The sequence below is a fragment of the Centruroides sculpturatus genome, unplaced genomic scaffold (assembly GCF_000671375.1).
Source record: "Centruroides sculpturatus isolate CEXI.00-Female unplaced genomic scaffold, Cexi_2.0 scaffold1457, whole genome shotgun sequence".
Lineage (NCBI taxonomy): Eukaryota > Metazoa > Arthropoda > Arachnida > Scorpiones > Buthidae > Centruroides > Centruroides sculpturatus.
Window position 1 is genome coordinate 1 of NW_019385609.1, and position 20137 is coordinate 20137.

General features: G+C 30.5%; 1 protein-coding gene across 1 annotated transcript; it reads left to right on the forward strand.

Moving 5' to 3' along the window:
* Nucleotides 1–202: 202 nt before the first annotated feature.
* On the forward strand, nt 203–18848 carry LOC111640559 (alkyldihydroxyacetonephosphate synthase, peroxisomal-like; the record flags this gene model as incomplete). Its single annotated transcript, XM_023386582.1, has 8 exons — nt 203–298; nt 351–525; nt 7587–7636; nt 7777–7846; nt 8498–8559; nt 8630–8819; nt 8884–8941; nt 18669–18848. Coding segments are annotated over 8 exons (823 nt in total), but the record flags the coding sequence as incomplete, so codon positions are not given.
* Between the last annotated feature and the right edge of the window lie 1289 nt (nt 18849–20137).

Sequence of the window (20137 nt, forward strand, 5' to 3'; positions counted from 1 at the left end):
CTAATACTTACCAGAAGCAAGATATAGCCTGGTACATTTTTATCTATATCCTGTATATATATACACAGATTAATATGAAACAAACACTGTTGATCATAAAACTAATCACTAATATTTATTTTGAATACTGTGTAAATATTTTAATGGTATATTATATATCAGATAAATCATATAATTTTACAGTCTTTTTAAAATTATACAGAAAAAGGTCATGCTCTTCATTAGAAAAGCATTCTTCTACTGAAGAACATGTCCTCTTACATCATCTACGTGTATCAGTATTGACTATATCTTCTGAGTATATAATATTCATAAACATATATTTGAAATTCTGTGTTTTTAATATACAGCATCTTTGTTAAACATGTAAATTTAATATTAACAGGTCAGGCACTAAATACAGAGGATGGATCTACCTTACATAAAATGTTAAAATCATTTAAGAAAATGTTACTAACATATGTAAAAGGGTATGATTTGAAGAAGATTGCTGTGACAACAGTTCTTTTAGAAGGAAGCAAGATGGTAAATTATAGTTTAATATTTCTGATATATTTTCAAATACTATATATTACCCTTACACACAACACAGTTATGCATCATTGTTTTTTAAGGCTAACAATTTCTATAATTAAACATATAAATTCTGGAATTTATCTGTATATTAAACTGATTGTGCCAAATATAATTGCAATATTCTGATGACTAGCAATGAATTCATTTATAAAGGAATCAAACACTTATCTCACTAACCCACTAGAACATTAATTTTTTTTAAATTTTAAACAAGAAACTCACATATAATCCCTTCAGTCAATAAGTTCTGAGACAGATGTTACAAGAAAATAATTATTTATTGGAAGAAAAGAGAGTTAGGATACGTCCTACATGGCAGCATCCAGCAACTGCAAGTGGAAAGAATCTTTGTATGCGCTTCCAACTCATGAGCAACCTCTGTCCAGAGTGGACATGTATTGTTTACAAGGTGGCGGCGAGACAATTTCATCACATGATTGCCTTGGAAAACATTTTTCTACAAAACTCTTCTGCACTTTTTTATTGTGTTACCAAAATGTCTTGTAGGCAAAAGACTCATAACATTTCTTATAAATATTATGAGTTCCGTGAATTTCATTATTTGTATTGTGAAATAAAAGACGATCCAGCAAAGTTTTTTGAATATTGCAGAATGCTGCATGCAACTTTCAATTACATCCTACAAAGTATTCATCCCTAAATTGTGAAGGCTACTATGAATTTCCAGAAACCTATATCACTTGAAGAGAGGCTTTTTGCTATGCTATGCTAAGGTAAAGTACTGAATTTCTCTTAATTTAATTACCCTCTTTGACTTTGGTCTCATTTTCATGACTTTGAGTATCACTTGAGTCCTAGAAAAAGTTTTCAAATTGAAGGTACTCAAATGTGACAAGAATTGCTGATTTTCCTTCAATTGGCAATTTCATGACCATTTTTCTAGTACAATTAAAAAAAAATGTTATAAAAAGATTGTTATTGAAAATATAGTGTTGCAATGGTTTCATTTGAAAGATAATGATATCACTAACTAGATACACAGTAAATAAAAAGAATCTTCATAGAATATGTTTAAAAAATGTTTTATTTTCAAAATGTCAATTAATAATTTTATCAATATAACTTGTGTACATATATTGTATATAATTTATCTTGCTTTATTCATCCATGTTTGATTCAATGTCTTTTAACTGGTCAAGAATAAAATTTTGAATTTGTGATCTCAGTGAGTTTTTTAATAGGTGATGACAATTTCATGTAAGATATTAAAGATTTAAAAAAGTTCAAATCATCATCGTCATTCTCCTCATCTGCCTTTTTTAACCATTCAATTTTCTGCTTTTCTATCTCTAACATTTCTTTTTGAAAGTTGAATTTATCTGTCTTTCTTTTTCGTTTTGTTTGGTACAGATGGGCATGATCCAGATGACAAAGTTGGTTTCATTTGTATCTACAATACATGTGTTTGTCTCATCGTTTTCTAGGTGCCAAATTGCAGGCTCTTCAATATAATAATTTTAACTTCATTATCAATGGTGATTTCTGGATTACTTGTTGATATGGAACTCAGATCTACTAGCAGTAACCTAACATCTCTCAAAAATTCAAAGGAACTAAAATGAATCTACTTTGTTCCTTTTGCTGGAGCTGCATCTCCTGATCTGGTCTTCTGAATTTTTTTTAGCTCCTTTCGGAAACTATCTCAAAGGCTTTTCCATTTTGATTTTGCCAGTTCCTCTGAAATTGAAAGGGAACATAAAAGTAGTAATGATTACCTCAATTCAAATGGTAAAATGTGTGGGAATCCAGGTCACTCGTAACCGTGGTCAGCTTCAGATCCACCCACTATCAGTGGATGGGTTTGCAAAATAGCTTCTTTGTTTGTTTTTGGTTTATAGGAAGTTGTAGAACCTTCCTGACCAGCCACATTAAAATTTGGTGAGAACTGCCCGGAATGATTGGAAATCACCCCTTTTATATGCAAATTCCTCCAATCATTACTTTAGAAGTGGATCATCTGATGGGACAAACTGATGTGTCAACTGACAAGATGGTGTGAAAAAATCAAGATAAGGTGCAGTTAAAGGAAGCTCAATTTCCCTTTTTGCCATAAAAGTAAAAAGTCAGTTTTTGACAAGTTGTTGTCTCATCTTTATATCTTTTATTACATTGACTTAACAAAAATATTAATAAATTTTAATATTTCTGTAAAGGATCTCAGTTTAAATTATAGTTGTGGGATTATGTAGGTATCAGTAATGGGTATTATAAAAATAGATGGCCTGTTCAGATCTTCACAAATGTATATATTTAGAAACCATATAAATCACATTAACTGCACAGGAAAATAATGAAATTGATGATTAAAGCTGATTGATGTGATTACATGTGCAGTGTAAGACTTATTGTTAAACTTTCTTTACTTACTGAATATTTATATCTCTCTGTGCATGCATGTGTAAATAAATCAAAGAATACTAAATGAAAATAAAATATACTAAACTCAAGAACACTATTTTACATAATTACTCTTCTTTCTTTTTCCAGATATCTTCAATAAGAATTTCTTTTAGTCAGCTAGCATTTTCCATGAGAATTGGTAAATCAAGTATTGCAAGTATTGTCAAGGAAGCCCTTTGGTCAGGTCTTCAATCAAAACACATGGCCTATACTGACAAAGGAACATATGACAGAAAAGGCTGAATAATTTTACAAAAAATGGAACTTTCCTAACTGTGTGGGTTCCATAGATGGAAAATAAATTTAGAATCAAGTAAATTGGAACTGCCATCAAATACGACATTGCCCCAATCTAACATAATAGCCCCATATGTTTTAATTGGCGATGAGGCTTATCCTCTTATTCCATACTTATTGAAGCCCTAAAGTAGATCCCTGGATAAGAGTAAAAGAATATTTAATTATAGACTGTCAAGAGCAAGAAGAGTAGTTGAATGTGCTTTTGGCATCTGCATGTGCTTTTGGAGAATTTTAAATAAATCTATTGAAACTATGTAAAAAATGCTATAAATATTGTAAAGGCTGAACTCTGCTACACAATGTGATAATAGATATTGAAGGTTTCAGGGAATCTCATAGAGACAGATTTTAGCAAAAGTAAATACAACAATTTGACAAAAGCAAATAATGCAGCATCATTTTCAGCAATAGTTAAAATATTGGCAAAACTTCTCTCTTATAACAACCAAAATGGTTCTGTTCCATGGCAAGAGCAAGCTGTTAATGGTGTGTAATATAATTTAAACAGTGTTCTTTGAATTTTGGATGTACCACTGATGTACATATCATATATTACTAAAATATACAGTATATATATTACATTAAGCATCAACAAATCTGGACATTGTTCAGTTATGATCAATGTTATTGCATTTTTAGTTTGTGTATGATACTGGCTACATGTTCTCTTTCTATGCGATTATGATCTAGTTATCACAAATTATTTTATTGTAACAGTTTATGTATACTGAAATTTCTACCTTCCAAATATATTTTTTCAGTATTTTATATATAATGTTCTATATCTCAACCCCATTAAATCTGACCACGTGGTTTGTATATGATTCGTATCAAAAAGTAATAAAAAAAGAAATTACTTACTGCCTATATTAAGTCTTGTTGTAACATTATCCCACACCTTATCAACAAAGTCTCTGTTGTGGTACTCCTTAAGTTTTTAATTCCATAAAATTTCTTTGGAATATCTCCAATATTAATGATTCAACAAAGTTGGCCATTTTCTTGTTTGGAAGCACAAGCTGTGGAAGCGACGATCAAACTGGCTTGGTAGCTGCTTCCTTCACATGCACGTAGAATCATCATCTGGTGGTTGCTACATGCTAAACGCAGTTACTTCTAACATGCACATTTGCTTGAACCAGTTTGTTTGCTCCACTTGGAAGCACGTTCATGCTTGCAGTCACTGGACACTGCCATGTAGGACATACCCTAATACAACACCACCTTTGAAATACTTCCCATCTGTATCTATGCACTTCTGCTAATAGCCATACCACTTCTGGAAGCAGTCAGCAAAGCCATTTTTTGCAACTACCTTGAGAGCTGCGGTTATTTGACCTCTGAACCGGTTGGATGTTGTGAAACATTTGACGCAAAATGTTGATGTGGAGATTCTGAAATGCCTTTATGATGCTATTCAACAAAAGTGACCAGGTTTCAAAAATTTGGTACCTACACCATGACAATGCACTATCACATCAATTTGTTTGGTCACAAAGTCCAGGAAAAATGTGTCCTTGTTCCCACAATTGCCCTTCTCTTCTGACTTAGCATCTGTAGACTTTTTTTCTCCTGGAACAGCTTTAAGATCAACATTTGAAGGTGGTATTTTGTAACTCTTCTCCAATAAATAATTTTTTACATCATCTTTCTCAGAACTTATTGAAAGTGTGTTAGCAAATAGAAACAAAAACCTGTAAAAAATATTTAAAGTATATCTGAATTGACTAAATAGTTATATAGGCATCATGCTTTGCACTTTAAGTATTAGAGATTTAATGAGAAATTTACAAACCATTTGCATATGACCTTGACCTAATTTTACTTTCCCAATTAATCTATCTAGAGTAGCTATTTCCAACTTATTTTAACTGAAAAACCCATAGCCTTGATAAAAAACAAAGGATCAAATGCATGCTTTCATTCTCTTACCACTAGACTCAATAGATTTTATTTTCCACAAATGTGAGATATGCATTCAGTGTGCAGGTCTCCTCTCTCAAAAATTATTAATATTCATAGTATTTGAATTCTATGTAAATAAAGTTTCTATTTTAAACTAACTAATAAATAAAATTTGAAGTTCTGCAACAAAACTGTCAGCATAACCCTAGGGTTCCATGGAACACAAGTTAGGACAAGAACACAGACATAGAGAAAAGAAAGTGTGGTGATTGGTCAAATTCTGTCTTCTCCCCTTTTTTTTCATTTCTGGGTTACTTGAACCATGTTGGATGTTGTGACGAGGTTGTCATACTCCAGGAGCATAAAAATGTATATTTTACAATTTTAAAAGCAACTTTTTTATGTCAACATGTATTTTGCATTATATCTCAGGACTGGATGAACCAAATATTTTGAAACTTGGCAGGGTTATTTCTACATGTGGGTTATTGATACTATAAAATATTGGTAATTAAAAGTCAAGAGATGGGAAGATAAAGAGGTGTCATATGTCTATGGTTGACAGACATTTCACTGAATGGATATTTAGCTGAATAGATATCTGATCAAACAGACATTTGGCAAAAAAGTAAATGATCAAACAAACACACATATAGGAAATTTTAATAATTTACTTATATAGGAGGAAAAAAACTACTTCAAGCACATTTAATTGAATATATTACAGACTTACAATAGAATAGGCAAAAAAATGGTGTTAAGATCTTACATCACAAGTATAACACACGTTTAGTTTTTAAATTTTTTACAATAAGATCAATGAAAATCTGAGTGTAAAAATAAATGATAATTGGCTTTATATTGTATTACAAATATAATAATAATAAAATGTATAGAATATATGTAGAATAAAATGATGCCAGATACAACCGTCTCATTTCAAAACTAAGAAAAGAGAGTCAGATTAAAAGTTGAGATAGTAACATTAGAAGTGGTATTGAGAAAATCATAGTAGTACCAGATATTAAACAAAATACTGATGTCTATCATTGAGAAATATGAGGAGTATTCTAAAATTGATTTTTTTGAAAACGTTTAAATATTTAAGAACATTTAATTAGTATATTTTCTGTAAAAAAAACTACAAGGATAGAATAATTTTATTGTATGTGCAATAAATTTTTTACATCATACAATAATAATATCCTTGTAGCTGCTTTATAAAACAAATTATAAATATGATATGAAGAAAAAATAATTAATAAACAACATTAAAAAGTGTCAAATGTTGATTTACTCAGAAATGTTTGGCAAAATGTTCAGGAGTTTTGTGTGTCATATCTTGAGTGACAATTTAATGAAAATTTTACTTGTGTTTAAAAAAAAAATCTCTAAATGCTAATAACATCTCTCTCTACTCAAAATTAAGCCTTTTACCTTTTTATATTTATTAATAATATGAGATTTTATTTTTAAAAATTTTTATAACATTTTTATAACTCAAAGTGAAAACTGTGTGTGTTTACACACAATTTTCACTTTGAGTTATTTTTTTAAACAGAGAAATTTAAGACACTAAGTTTATCATAATTAAAGATGATAACCAGAACTTAAAATGGAGTAATTAGTTATAGCTATAAAAGTGAAAGCTAAGAAAAACCATTTATAGTGTTTTTATCATATATAACAGTAATGGAGGATCTTTTACTGAAGGTGGATCAAAATTAAATTTGAAATTTAGTGATTCCAAATCACAGGTCAAATATTTAATTTCAGTGATAAAAAAATGCTTACAAATTTTACTTTAAGAAAAATAGCAATAAATTCCATATAAGTAAAAAGAAAATGATATGATTATAGGAACCAAGTATTTCATTTAATGCATAATCTACTTTATTTGATGACAACTTTTCTATATGAGATTCATTATTTGTGACTTTTAAGACTTTTTACAACTTTAGGGTCTCTCTTTCACACTATATATAAATATATTTGACACCTCATCTATTAAAATTTTGCATAATTTTTAAGTTTAACAATTTCAAAACATTCAATGTGGGTACCTTGAAAATGTCACTGGGTCTCACAATGACCTGCAGGTCACTGATAGAAATGTTTTCAAACTTTTGTATTCACAGACCAGTATTTTTTTTATTTCAATCTCTTGTAAACCAGTATATTTTCAAAACTAAATAATAATAATAATAATTATAAAACGGAGAGAATAGAAATAAAAAAATGTGTTTGAATTTCAAAGCTCAGTCATGTATTGAAATATAACTGATAGTGGCATTTCTAACAATTGTACTTTCATTCTGTTTAATTGTCACTCTTAATTATATCTACCTAACTGAAATCTCAAACAAAAAATTTATTTTTTTTAGGATGTACAAATGTTGTATTCACAATTAAATCAAATTGCTCGCAAATATGGGTAAGTTATATTATACAAGTTTATAAAAATGGGAATTTCTAATACATTTTCATTTATTTACTAAATTTACATTAATACATAAATACTAAAAAGTTGTAAACTATATAAATTAATGATATAAATTTTATGCTTTCTTACAGTGGAATTGCTGCAGGTGAAGAAAATGGCAAATTAGGTTACTTTCTAACATTTATTATAGCCTATCTCAGGGTATGTCTCTCTCATAAAATATATTTAATATATTGAAAAATTTGATAAATCATCCATTGATGGTTTATTTAAAATAATAAAAAATTATAAAAATAATATTGTATAAAATAGCTTTCTAATATAATTTATGAAATTGAAAATTTAAGAAACAATTCATGTTAAAATATTTTTCTTTATAAATTATAAAAAATTAACTTCATTAGACAAAGTAAGAAAAGCGAGTTTCAGCATGCAGTTCAAATTCAGTTTTTATACTTCTTTAGATACATTTATGTAAATATCAACAATGAAAATATATTTACATTTTTTTTATTTTATACATGGACAAAAGTAAAAAGTTTTTCTTTATGACTTTGTATATAATGTTTGTTTCATTTTAATTTTTCCTAACCTGAATAGGAATTGGCAAAATTCCAATCCAAAATGCATCATTTTTAATAAAGAGCAATTTTATCCATTATTCTCTGTTTTATTCAGATTAGATGATACTTCATTACATAATTAATATTAAGATCTACATTTATCATTTTTATTTTATTTTCTTCAGAAATAACTTAAAGTTGATAAAATAAAATTCATTATAAAAATTATTCTAGTATTATCACTTCTGTAGATAAGTTAATTGTTATTCATTTTTATATTTTTTTTAAGGATGAAGGACTAAAGTATGGAGTTTTTGGAGAATCCTTTGAAACATCTATATCATGGGATAGGTAAATAATAATGCTATTTTGCTTAAATGTAAATAATGAAGGTTATTTAACTTACTTTTTTAACTTTTAGAATTACTGACATGGTACAAAATGTAAAAGATCGAGTGATCAGAGATGCACAGTTTTATAATATGACATATATGCCACTAGTTAGTAGTCGTGTGACTCAATGTTACGAAACGGGTGCCTGTGTTTATTTTTATATTATATTTAATCAAGGGCGACTTGAAAATCCAGTTGAAATACACAAGTTATTAGAGGTAAGCATTTTTGTACATAAAAATTTCTTTATCTCTTTAGAGAATAACTTATTTGAATTTAAAGGATGGTGCCAGGGACGAAATATTGCAAATAGGAGGAAGCCTTTCACATCATCATGGAGGTAAAGTTAATTTTTTATTCTAATATTAAATTAATTAACTTATATTTTGTAAGCATATCAAACATTTATAACATTTGTAGTACATTTATATCAACTTATCTTTCAGTAATTTTTAAATGTTTATAAAATATAGTTTTATCTGAAATTAATCAAAAATTCTGGAATGAAGCTCATATTTAGAATAAATCCTATAAAAATAGACAAAAGCAGAACAAAAAAATTTCATAAGATCAACTTAATATTATGATCCAATATGTTAAACTGTTAAATTTACAGACATTATATCTGTATTCTGAGAAATGGCAAATCAGGACACAAAATCTATATGAATGAATGAAATCATGTCAGAGTAATTAGCAATCAAATGATATTCATTTTTATGATGTACAGAAAATGTTAACTGTTAAACTGTGAAAAGGTGAGTCTACATGGTGACACTTTAATGCCTAATCCATGTATATGTTATGGACAAAGTGATTAATCCGGCATTATGAATGATGACCAAATAGGGCGGGCAGTGTGATAAATATTGATTAATTTATCAAATTGACCAGTCATTATGAATACTGCTATTACCTAGTCGGGCAAAATGATGATAATAAGTTGAGGAGTGATCATCTGACATACGCTAGCCAATCGGCACGCTGAGTTGCATGTGCGTATCTTACAGCGTTTAGTACAGAATTTAAAACTTGATTTAAAAAACTCCACTTATTTCATTTAGAAATATTTATTTTTTGTAAATTATATCAAAGTACTATATTAATTAAACTAATATTAACGAAAAGTATTATTAACAATTTTTGGTATAAATTATATAAANTCTAATTTTCTTCCCCATTGTCTGTAATCAGACAATGAGAAGAAAAAAGAATTAGTATCTTCCTTCTATTCATTACAATTTTGATGGTTCTAATGAATAGAAGGAAATTTTAGGTCAGAATCATCTGTCTAAAATAATTAATTAATTTTAAAGGTATTTAGATAATAATATTATCAGATAAAAGATATTTCTTTGCCAAATTTCACTATATAACATTACTTTTAATATAGCTTTATATTAAATAAGAATAATGTGTTCGAACTATGTAATCTAAAAATTTAATCAATGAAGTGATAATTTAAAAAAACTAATCTCATTTCAAAGTATCATTTAAACTGCCACTGAAAAATTACTAGTACTTTGCAGTTGCAATTGCGCTAAATTAACCTACTGCGGAACTGGTGAGCGGTTATAAAATTTTACTATCAACAAAGATACCAAAGTGGGCCGTAGGTATAAAAAGGTTGACTATCCCTTCTATAAACAATTATGAAATCATGGATTTACATTTCAACAGAGAACAGTTTTGGTTTTGTTAACTTTCAGATGAATATTTTTAATGAGAGATGATATGTTCTATGACCATGGTAGAAGATATAACATTGATTGTGAAGATTAAATTGATTATATCCAATCATTGATGGTAATGTTACCAAATTCACAACTGAATATTAGATATGGCCAGATACTTTTTGATCAGATCTTGTATAAACATAATATGGTCTCCTCCCTGGCTTGCAAATACTTGCAAGCCAGGGAGGAGACTATGCTGTTATGTGATTTTGGGTCCTACTGCATGTATGTGAATTTTTGTGAGACTGTTCTACACTGCAGTCACTATCAGGCAGTCATGATGGTTGCAAGTTTATGCTATTATTGTTGGATTAGAGATTAAGAAAAAATGGCAGAACATGCTGAACAAAGAATTTGCATTCAATTTTGTCCAAAATTTGGTAACATGCAACCAGAGACAATTGAAAAAATAAAGAGTGGTACTTTCATTTCAAAGAAAGCATAACATCAGTTCAAATAAATGAATGTTCTGGTAGACTTTCAAGCAGAAACAACCAAGAAAGTGTGGTGGTTCAAGTTTTGGCAAAATTTATTCCAAAGATCCTCAATCCAAGTGCATGTTGCATTGCTTGTGCCAATGCTGATCCTGATGATCATGATCATAACCAGAAATGAGACCTGGGTCTATGAGTTCAACCCCAAGACAAAAGCGTGATCATCCCGATGGAAAATGTCAGGGTCTCCATAGCCAAAGAAAGCATGACAATCGTGCAGAAATGTGGTCATGTTGACTTTTTGAAATCCCAATAAATAAAAAATTGCATCCAACAGTGGAAGCATCACTGGAGGAAGTGTGTAAACCCAGAAGGTGCCTATTTTGAATGAGACTAATATTTAAACCTAAGAGAGAGTTATTTTTTTCTTGACCTCAGGTCGTACTTTTTTGATCATACCTTATATATAAACATCTTGAAACAAGCATCATATATATAACGTTTCAAGACGTAAATAATCATAATGAAGCCTATAATTTAGGTCTTAAGACCTATTCCACTGTTGCTCAAAATGTTTTTAATATGCTCTCCCCCCTTTTGATATCCAAAAGGAAATTTAGGTATCAGTACTCATCCAATAAATAATGGTCCATAGTTTTCCCAGTATTTTTAAAGTTGTTGAAAATCTAAAATCATAAAAAATTAATAAGTTATGTTTGATATTTCAGTTCTATTTTAATGTTCTACGGTTAATAACAAATGTTATGTTAGATAACAAGGCTGCCTAACAACAATACAGTTGACCCCCCTATAAGACGGTAGATACGTTCCGTTTTTTTATGAAATTGATGTTTTAGGAGACCTTGCCAATCACAGCCCGACACGAGAATTTTATGGATTACGGCTGTTGAAAGGTTTTCTTCCATAAAATTAATCACTTCCTAGACTAATTCGACTCAACATTTCCAAAACACGTATAATTTTTTGGGAATAATCCGTATAAACTATGCTATAAACAAAAAATTGTAGGATTACTTACCAAATGTGCACCGTTCGACGTCGCCATTGCTCAAACTTGTTTTTGTCGTGGAGCAACGGACCAAACCGCAGCCGATTTCTCATAAGTTATTTTTCTGCGAAAACTTCGTTGAACTTTGGAGACATCATTAATATAAATAATTTTTATGGCCATTGAATAAGAAATGTTTCTTTCACAAGAAATGTGTAAAAGTACAGTACTGTATTAGACTTACGGTACCTAATTTACATACTGTACAGATGATAGTGAACAACTTACTCGCCTAAACTCTCCGTAGTGTGGCACTGGACGGCGGAAAGTATATANTGTATCACCAACATTAGCTGCTGTGTATTTGGAATTTGATGTATTAATCATTTTTTCTGCTTGCATTTTAAGATTAAACAAAGCCCTTGTTTTAGACACACTTCTTATTTTTTCTTCTAATTTTGGATCAATTGTGTGGATTGTTTCTTATTCATTCACCAATTCTGTAATACTAATAACATCCTGATTTAGATTTTTCTTAGGAACATTCTTTTTTTCTGACAGATTTCACACAAGTTCAAATAAATTATGATCATCTCTCTTGTAATATTTTTATATTTCGTACTTAATTCTTTTTTCATGCGGTTTCTACCGTCATGTCTAATAGCAATATGGGCATCGTGCAATATCTGAAATATTTCTTCCGTGTGAACGTAATATTTAATCGCATTGCCTTCTTTTACAGGCATAATTAATTTTTCTAAATTTCTGATAGATACAACGTCATATCTATGTAAATGCTGATATTCTTCCGGTAACTTAGAAGTAACTTTCATTTTTGACTCACTTTTTGTATCATTGACAAATATGCTGATTTTGTAAAAATTTGATTGTTGCACCTTTTTCTGCTATTAACTCGTTTAATCGGTTGTTGAAGCGATTATTCATAACACTTAATGATTCCTCCATGATCATTACTTTTGTCAAAGAAGAAAGATTAACTACTAATCACATAAATTTAAAATTCGGTAGTAAATGCAATACACATGAGCAAGTAAGATGCAAGTTCTGATTGGCTAACGTATGTCGGATGATCACTCCTCATCGTATTATTATCACTTTGCCCGACTAGATGGTAGCAGTATTCATAATGACCGGTCAATTTGATAAATTATTGAAATTTATTACAATGCCCGATTTTGTTGGTCATTATTTATAATGCCCGTATTAATCACTTTGTCCATAACATATACACTGAAGTATCATGTTTTAGATGGTGCCTAAACTTTTCTCTACCAGGACTTCTGGGTAATGGAGTTTTTTTTAACAATCAGTTTATCAGATATCTAATACTGTCCTTCAGCTATGACATCATATTATATATAGTCTAAATTAATATTCACAAGTCTAGAAATTCCAGTAGACTTCGTGTGTTCTATGATAAAAAATGTTTGACAACAAAAGAGGCCACATTGAACATTTGTAATGTTGTTCAAGTGACTTATATTGCAAAAGGCTACATAGTAGCAATTTTTTGTACTAAAGTTTTTCCAATAAATGACAAGCACATCGTTTGAACTACATGCTGTTTAAATTTCATTCCATTCCGAGCCTTACAACATGCTGCAGAAGCCTTTAAGTAGAGGAACTTTATTCATAATAATACAGAATTGTAAAAAGTTATATAATTGCAACACCTTTTTTTAACTTAAAAATAATTTAGCATAATAAATTCAAGATTCTAATGATTCCATGGGTGTTTTCAAAAATGCATATAAAAAATGTAATAACTAAATTTCTTAAAGATTAATAAATGTTTCCAATTTTCATAGAATAAAGCAAAAATTATTTTTAATCTAATAAATTGTAAATATAACAAGCAAATATTTATTGTGACACCACCACAACGCTGGCTACAAATTTTAACCATATTTTTAATTTAAACTATATGCTCTCTACCTCATACTTTTCCTGTTAGCTAGATGATCAGCATGACACTGTTGCTAACTCCTTTCAAGGGAAAATTTTTCAATTGAAATAACATGACTTCTGGTTTGCATCAGAAGTTCATACTACGTATCTAACTCCATTCTCGAAATTAAGGAAGGACAGACAGATGGACAGCAGTGGGAATTTATAGGTCTGCAATTTGAAAAAATTGCAGCTTAATGAATCAAATGATAACTTGAAATATTTTTGTTAGTAAATAAACTGTAGAATGTAGAACTAATGCAGAAAGAAGTGGAACAACTAAAAGTACTATTGAACCAGTTCATTTGATAATCCTTGTCTAATCTAAATTAAAATTATTTCATATATTACTGTTTTATTCAATGCAATAAGTACAGCATGAAAACTATTATATATTTATTTATTTATTTGAAAACTCCATACATAAAATTAATTTTTAGGAGGAGGGGTAACATTAATAACTTTGGTCAATAAATTATATTTACACCATATAAATGCTGCTGAGTCGCTAATGGAGAATAATCCATGAATTCTATCTGCTGGATTTTTGCAAACAACATTATTAGTACAAAAAACATTATTAGGAAGTGTTGATAGATGCAAATATTCAAATTCCTTACAGTCAAACATGTAGTGATTTAAAGTCACATTTCCTTTCTTACAAAACGGACACATTTCCAGTGAACATAGATCAATACACAAGTCAATACACAAGTGTTTCCATGTTAAACGAAACTTATTTAGACGAATCTGTATTATTTTTTTAACAATAAATGGAAGCTGCTGATAATAAATGTAAAAGCACCAGTTGTTGTCTAATATTTCTGGGTACCATAAATGGTACTTAGCCTTAAGAATCCTGTCCCCTTCTTCTCTCAAGAAAAGATTATCAAACTCTTGTAAAATTGTATTTGTGTAATATTTCAAAACATCTGGAGAGGAATTTATCAAGGAGAGTGAGATACCTATTCTATTAAATAGATTCTCCAGTTTAGTAAACCAACAGAATTTGAGCGATCTTTTCAATGAAAACTTCTTCAAAGTAGAATAAGTCTCACATTCCAAGGATGATGGGTCAGAGATTATGTTTCTCAGAAAATTTAAGGTTAATTTAACAAAGCGTTTCCGGGGAAACTCAAGGCCCAATTCAGATCGACCTGTCAAGACCAAAAAGACGACGAAAGAACATCAGTTCTATAGAGTCGATACCCTCAAAACAAAAAGGCAGACCATAAGACCAACTCAAAGTAAAAAAGAGAGGCGGCAAGTTTCTTACACAAAGCCATGACTGTTTTTAACCCTTCTCAAGATTTCTATTATAACATTTATTTTGGAAAATGCTTTGCCTTTAACATAAGAAATGTAATTTTGGAACGAGCCAGTAGCTGAGAGACGAATCCCCAAATATATAACTTCATTAACAATACTAACTCCTTTACCATTTAAGAAAAACTTATCAGCTTTTCTCAACCTTCCAACATGTCTAAAAATTATTATTTTTGATTTGGATAAATTAATACTCAAACCCAAATTAGAGGAATAATTATATAGCCTGTTCAATTTCCTTTGTAGATAAATCGGGGTGGTGGATAACACCACTGTATCTTCAGCAAATTGAAGTAAATGGACTTCGTAGTCTCCCAGAGAAATGGAATCTTTACTTAAATCATCAAAACTTGTACCATGTCATTAACATAACAAATAAACAATATCGGACTTAAGGAATCACCCTGTGGTAAACCCTTTTCTAATGAAAAGGCATCTGTAGACCTGGCACTAGTGGAAATCCTTGCTTTCAATCCTGAAAATAAACATTGAATAATGTCAATAAACTTGCCAGAGATTCCAAGCATTTTTAATTTAAATAACAAAATCTTCAAAACAACACTGTTAAAGGCTTTCTCATAGTCAATGAACACTGCAAGTAAACATCTTTTCTTTGATAGTTGTCTACAAATAATGGAGTGGAGAATCAGAATATTGCTTAAAGTGCTCTTCCGAGGTTGGAAAGCAAATTGCACAGGTTGAATCAAATTCCTCTCTCTTAGCCAAATACCCAATATATTTACCAAAATAGAGGTAAATATCTTTCGAACTACAGGCAACAGTGATATTAGTCGAAAGTTAGTGGGATCATCTAGTGGACCTTTTTTTATGGATAACTTTTATCTTTACCTCTAACCACGATTTCAGAATTCTAGCAGTGTCTTAAACCCAATTAATAATTTGGCCAAGTAATGAACCAAAGTATCCTTAGAGTAAACAATTAAAGACGGTGAAACATTATCCATGCCAGGAGCTGAACGAATTCGCATCTTTTGAAGTGCTGTATTCACCTCTGTATCAGAGATAGAAAGATCTAAAATAGGATCAACAACAAAAGAAGCCATCGGTAGTGACAGAATCAGGGGTAAATTCAATGTATTTAAACTAAATAACTGTTGATAATAAATAAACCAGTCAGTCAAGGAAATCTCTTGGTCTAGTATGCACCTGACCCAACGAAAACGACCTATCTGATACCGAAAGGTCTTAGAGTCTCTAATCCCAGCCAACCGTAAAGCATAATTACAAAAATTTGGCCCTAATAAGTGAATTATATTGTCATTTTAAATTTAAAAAGGAAGCCAAATCAGCCTATTAGATCTGCGGAATTTGCCCAAGGCAACATTCCTTGCTCACTTCTGAATGTAACATGACCTATCAAACCAAGGGGGATGAATCCTCCTGTAAGGTTCAACACCTTCAATTAACACATTTAGTCTTCTTGCTATAGAGCATAGCTCGGATAAAATAATACCATAGAAATCATCAACAGACAGAATCAAAGTTTATATTCTGGAAACTCTGCGATATGGCATCTCCAAACAATTCTACTTTAGAATCATTTCAAACATAACGAGTCTTGGTGGGACAAAGCCCATCAACAAAGGAAAATCTGTTTCCGGTCGACAACTGTAATTCCACTGGAAAATGGTCCGAAGATGAGAGAGACCCAATAGACCCAACACGAAAGGATTCAACCTTACAAACCATATTTTGAGAAACAACAATAAAGTAACCGAGCTAACCACTTTTGACAAAAAAGTTAGCTCACCTGGGAAATCTCCCTTAGTACGACCGTTAAGGAGAATAAAATCATGTTCAATCAACCAACGCAGAAACTCTCCCGGCCGTGTCGACCTTTAAATCCTTTGACCATCTGACATCAAAAATATTGGGAGAGGCTACATTCAAATGTGAATCAATTCCTTCAACAATATGGATGTTCAAATCACCCATTATCACAATTCCATGGTAGTATGAAGACCAAGAGTTCAAAATAGAAGAAAACAAGTCTAAACGTAAGCCCTGCTGTCTCTGCAAACCAGCATATACCAACAACACCAGGATATTTCTAGATTCGAGAACTGAGTAAAGTGATAAGCCAATAACCATGAAATCAGGGTAAGTTTCCAATAATTCGAAGTGCCTCCTAACTTCATCAAAAAAGAACAAAATACCACCATGGGGTCTTCCCGGCCCCAATGGCTTTTCCACTGGAATCATAAAATACCTCCAGTTTACTGGAAGAAAATTAGCAAGAAAATCTCCATCCACTGAAACCATCCAGGTTTCAACAAGGGCTAAACAAATTAAACCTGGTCATTTAATCATATAATCCAACAGACACACTTGGTGCTAAACCCGCAACGATTCCTAATAACTACTCGAACCAAACTGGTCCAGGCACGATGAAGTTGAAAGTCTCTCCAAACCAACTCTCCTGCAAAGAGGAAAATTCAAAATAAAAAAGAAACAGACACCTCTATTAAGCGATGGCCCGAGATAGAATACGTGAATCTCTTGTCATCTACATATAATACGTCATCGCGCAAAAAAACATGACAACCAGCTTCCTGGTATTCTTTTAAAAAATTAACCAGGTTTTTATGACGAACATGGGAATTAAACAACAGATCCGGTGCCAACCTAAATTTCACCGGTCTTTCCCTGCCCTCTTGTTGAGTTTTCGTCCGAAATTTTTGCAATAAATAATTTTGACATTTCCAGGACGACAACTGGATGCTATAGAATTCCCGAGCTTTACCTCTCAAACAGGAAACACCGACAATATTATGCCCCAACAGACCAGTCACATACAATTCCTTAGGAAATAAGTTAACAATATAATCCCATAAATCCAACTTGAGTGGAATACTATGATTAAACAACATTAAATTGCTTCTGTTTGAAGCATTAACTTGTCTATCATAGGCAAAGGAGTGTAACTCACCAATGTTGTCCAAAGGTAACTAATGTTGCTGTTCCAGTTTATCTAGTTGCGAACATACTTTAGAAAAATCAGTTTCCAATTTCCTTACCGAGGACAAGGTTAACTGGTTGGCCATTTCCAAACTGGTGAGCCTATCTTCGATCACTTCAACTGCCTCATTACTGCGTTTAAAGTCATCTCCAAATATTGCCGTAAAGTTAACAATTCTTCTCTATCTGAGTCCGGAGGAGATTGCCTCTTAAAATAATGTTCTAACTTTGGATATTTTACCCCCGGATCACTCTGTGAACGATGATGTTTAGTTCCCTTCCATTCTTCTTGGGTTTGCTTTAACGCTTCTGGAGGAGTACGTGGGAACATTTCCAAAAAAATAGAACTAATGACACAGAATAACACAGTTGAGCAAAAAAAAAGTACCAACTTAGGTAGCAAATAAATAAAAGATACAGCAATTTACAATAAAAAAAAGTGTTGACAAAATCTCCGACAAAAAATCACCAGCAGCCAAAATTACTCAACAGCGCCCCGTCAAAAACTATTATATACTACATACTAATAAAATAATCTGAGAAAATAATACATTTTCCTTTTTTCTTTTAATTCAATGGTATTAAAAAATTTATTTATTTATTCTCTCTTTACAGTTGGAAAGATAAGAAAAAAGTGGTTTGCTAACACATTAACAGAACCAGGAATAGGCATTTTAAAAGCCATTAAAGAATATATTGACCCAGAAAATATTTTTGCATGTGGAAATCTACTTTGAAATCTTAGTTTATTCACATGAATTTGTATGTTATATATAATTATGTAATTCAAGAGAAACATTTGTTTAACAAAATTTTGTTAAATTTTTCAAAACTAACAAAAATAATTTTAAGCAGATGTCATAAATATTTTAAATATTAATCATTGTTATAAATTTCAAGTATATTAAATCAACATTATAAATATATGTACAGTAGTCAATTTTTCTTCACATATTTAAAATTCAATTATATTTTTTCAATAAGTATATAAAAATTGAGATAAAGTAACACTTTAAAGTATATTTAAATATAGCAGTAAATAATAGAGAGAAGAGTACTTTTTTGTACTTTAAGGTTCTGGAAATAAAGGTGGATAATTTCAAATATTTTTCAACTTTAATTATGTAAAAATGGTAATTAAACCTCAAAAATAATTTGATAAGAAAGGCTTAAATCACTTGTCTTTATCTAAATAAAACTGAAAATTTTATCTGTAATTTTCTTCCCCATTGTCTGTAATCAGACAATGAGAAGAAAAAAGAATTAGTATCTTCCTTCTATTCATTACAATTTTGATGGTTCTAATGAATAGAAGGAAATTTTAGGTCAGAATCATCTGTCTAAAATAATTAATTAATTTTAAAGGTATTTAGATAATAATATTATCAGATAAAAGATATTTCTTTGCCAAATTTCACTATATAACATTACTTTTAATATAGCTTTATATTAAATAAGAATAATGTGTTCGAACTATGTAATCTAAAAATTTAATCAATGAAGTGATAATTTAAAAAAACTAATCTCATTTCAAAGTATCATTTAAACTGCCACTGAAAAATTACTAGTACTTTGCAGTTGCAATTGCGCTAAATTAACCTACTGCGGAACTGGTGAGCGGTTATAAAATTTTACTATCAACAAAGATACCAAAGTGGGCCGTAGGTATAAAAAGGTTGACTATCCCTTCTATAAACAATTATGAAATCATGGATTTACATTTCAACAGAGAACAGTTTTGGTTTTGTTAACTTTCAGATGAATATTTTTAATGAGAGATGATATGTTCTATGACCATGGTAGAAGATATAACATTGATTGTGAAGATTAAATTGATTATATCCAATCATTGATGGTAATGTTACCAAATTCACAACTGAATATTAGATATGGCCAGATACTTTTTGATCAGATCTTGTATAAACATAATATGGTCTCCTCCCTGGCTTGCAAATACTTGCAAGCCAGGGAGGAGACTATGCTGTTATGTGATTTTGGGTCCTACTGCATGTATGTGAATTTTTGTGAGACTGTTCTACACTGCAGTCACTATCAGGCAGTCATGATGGTTGCAAGTTTATGCT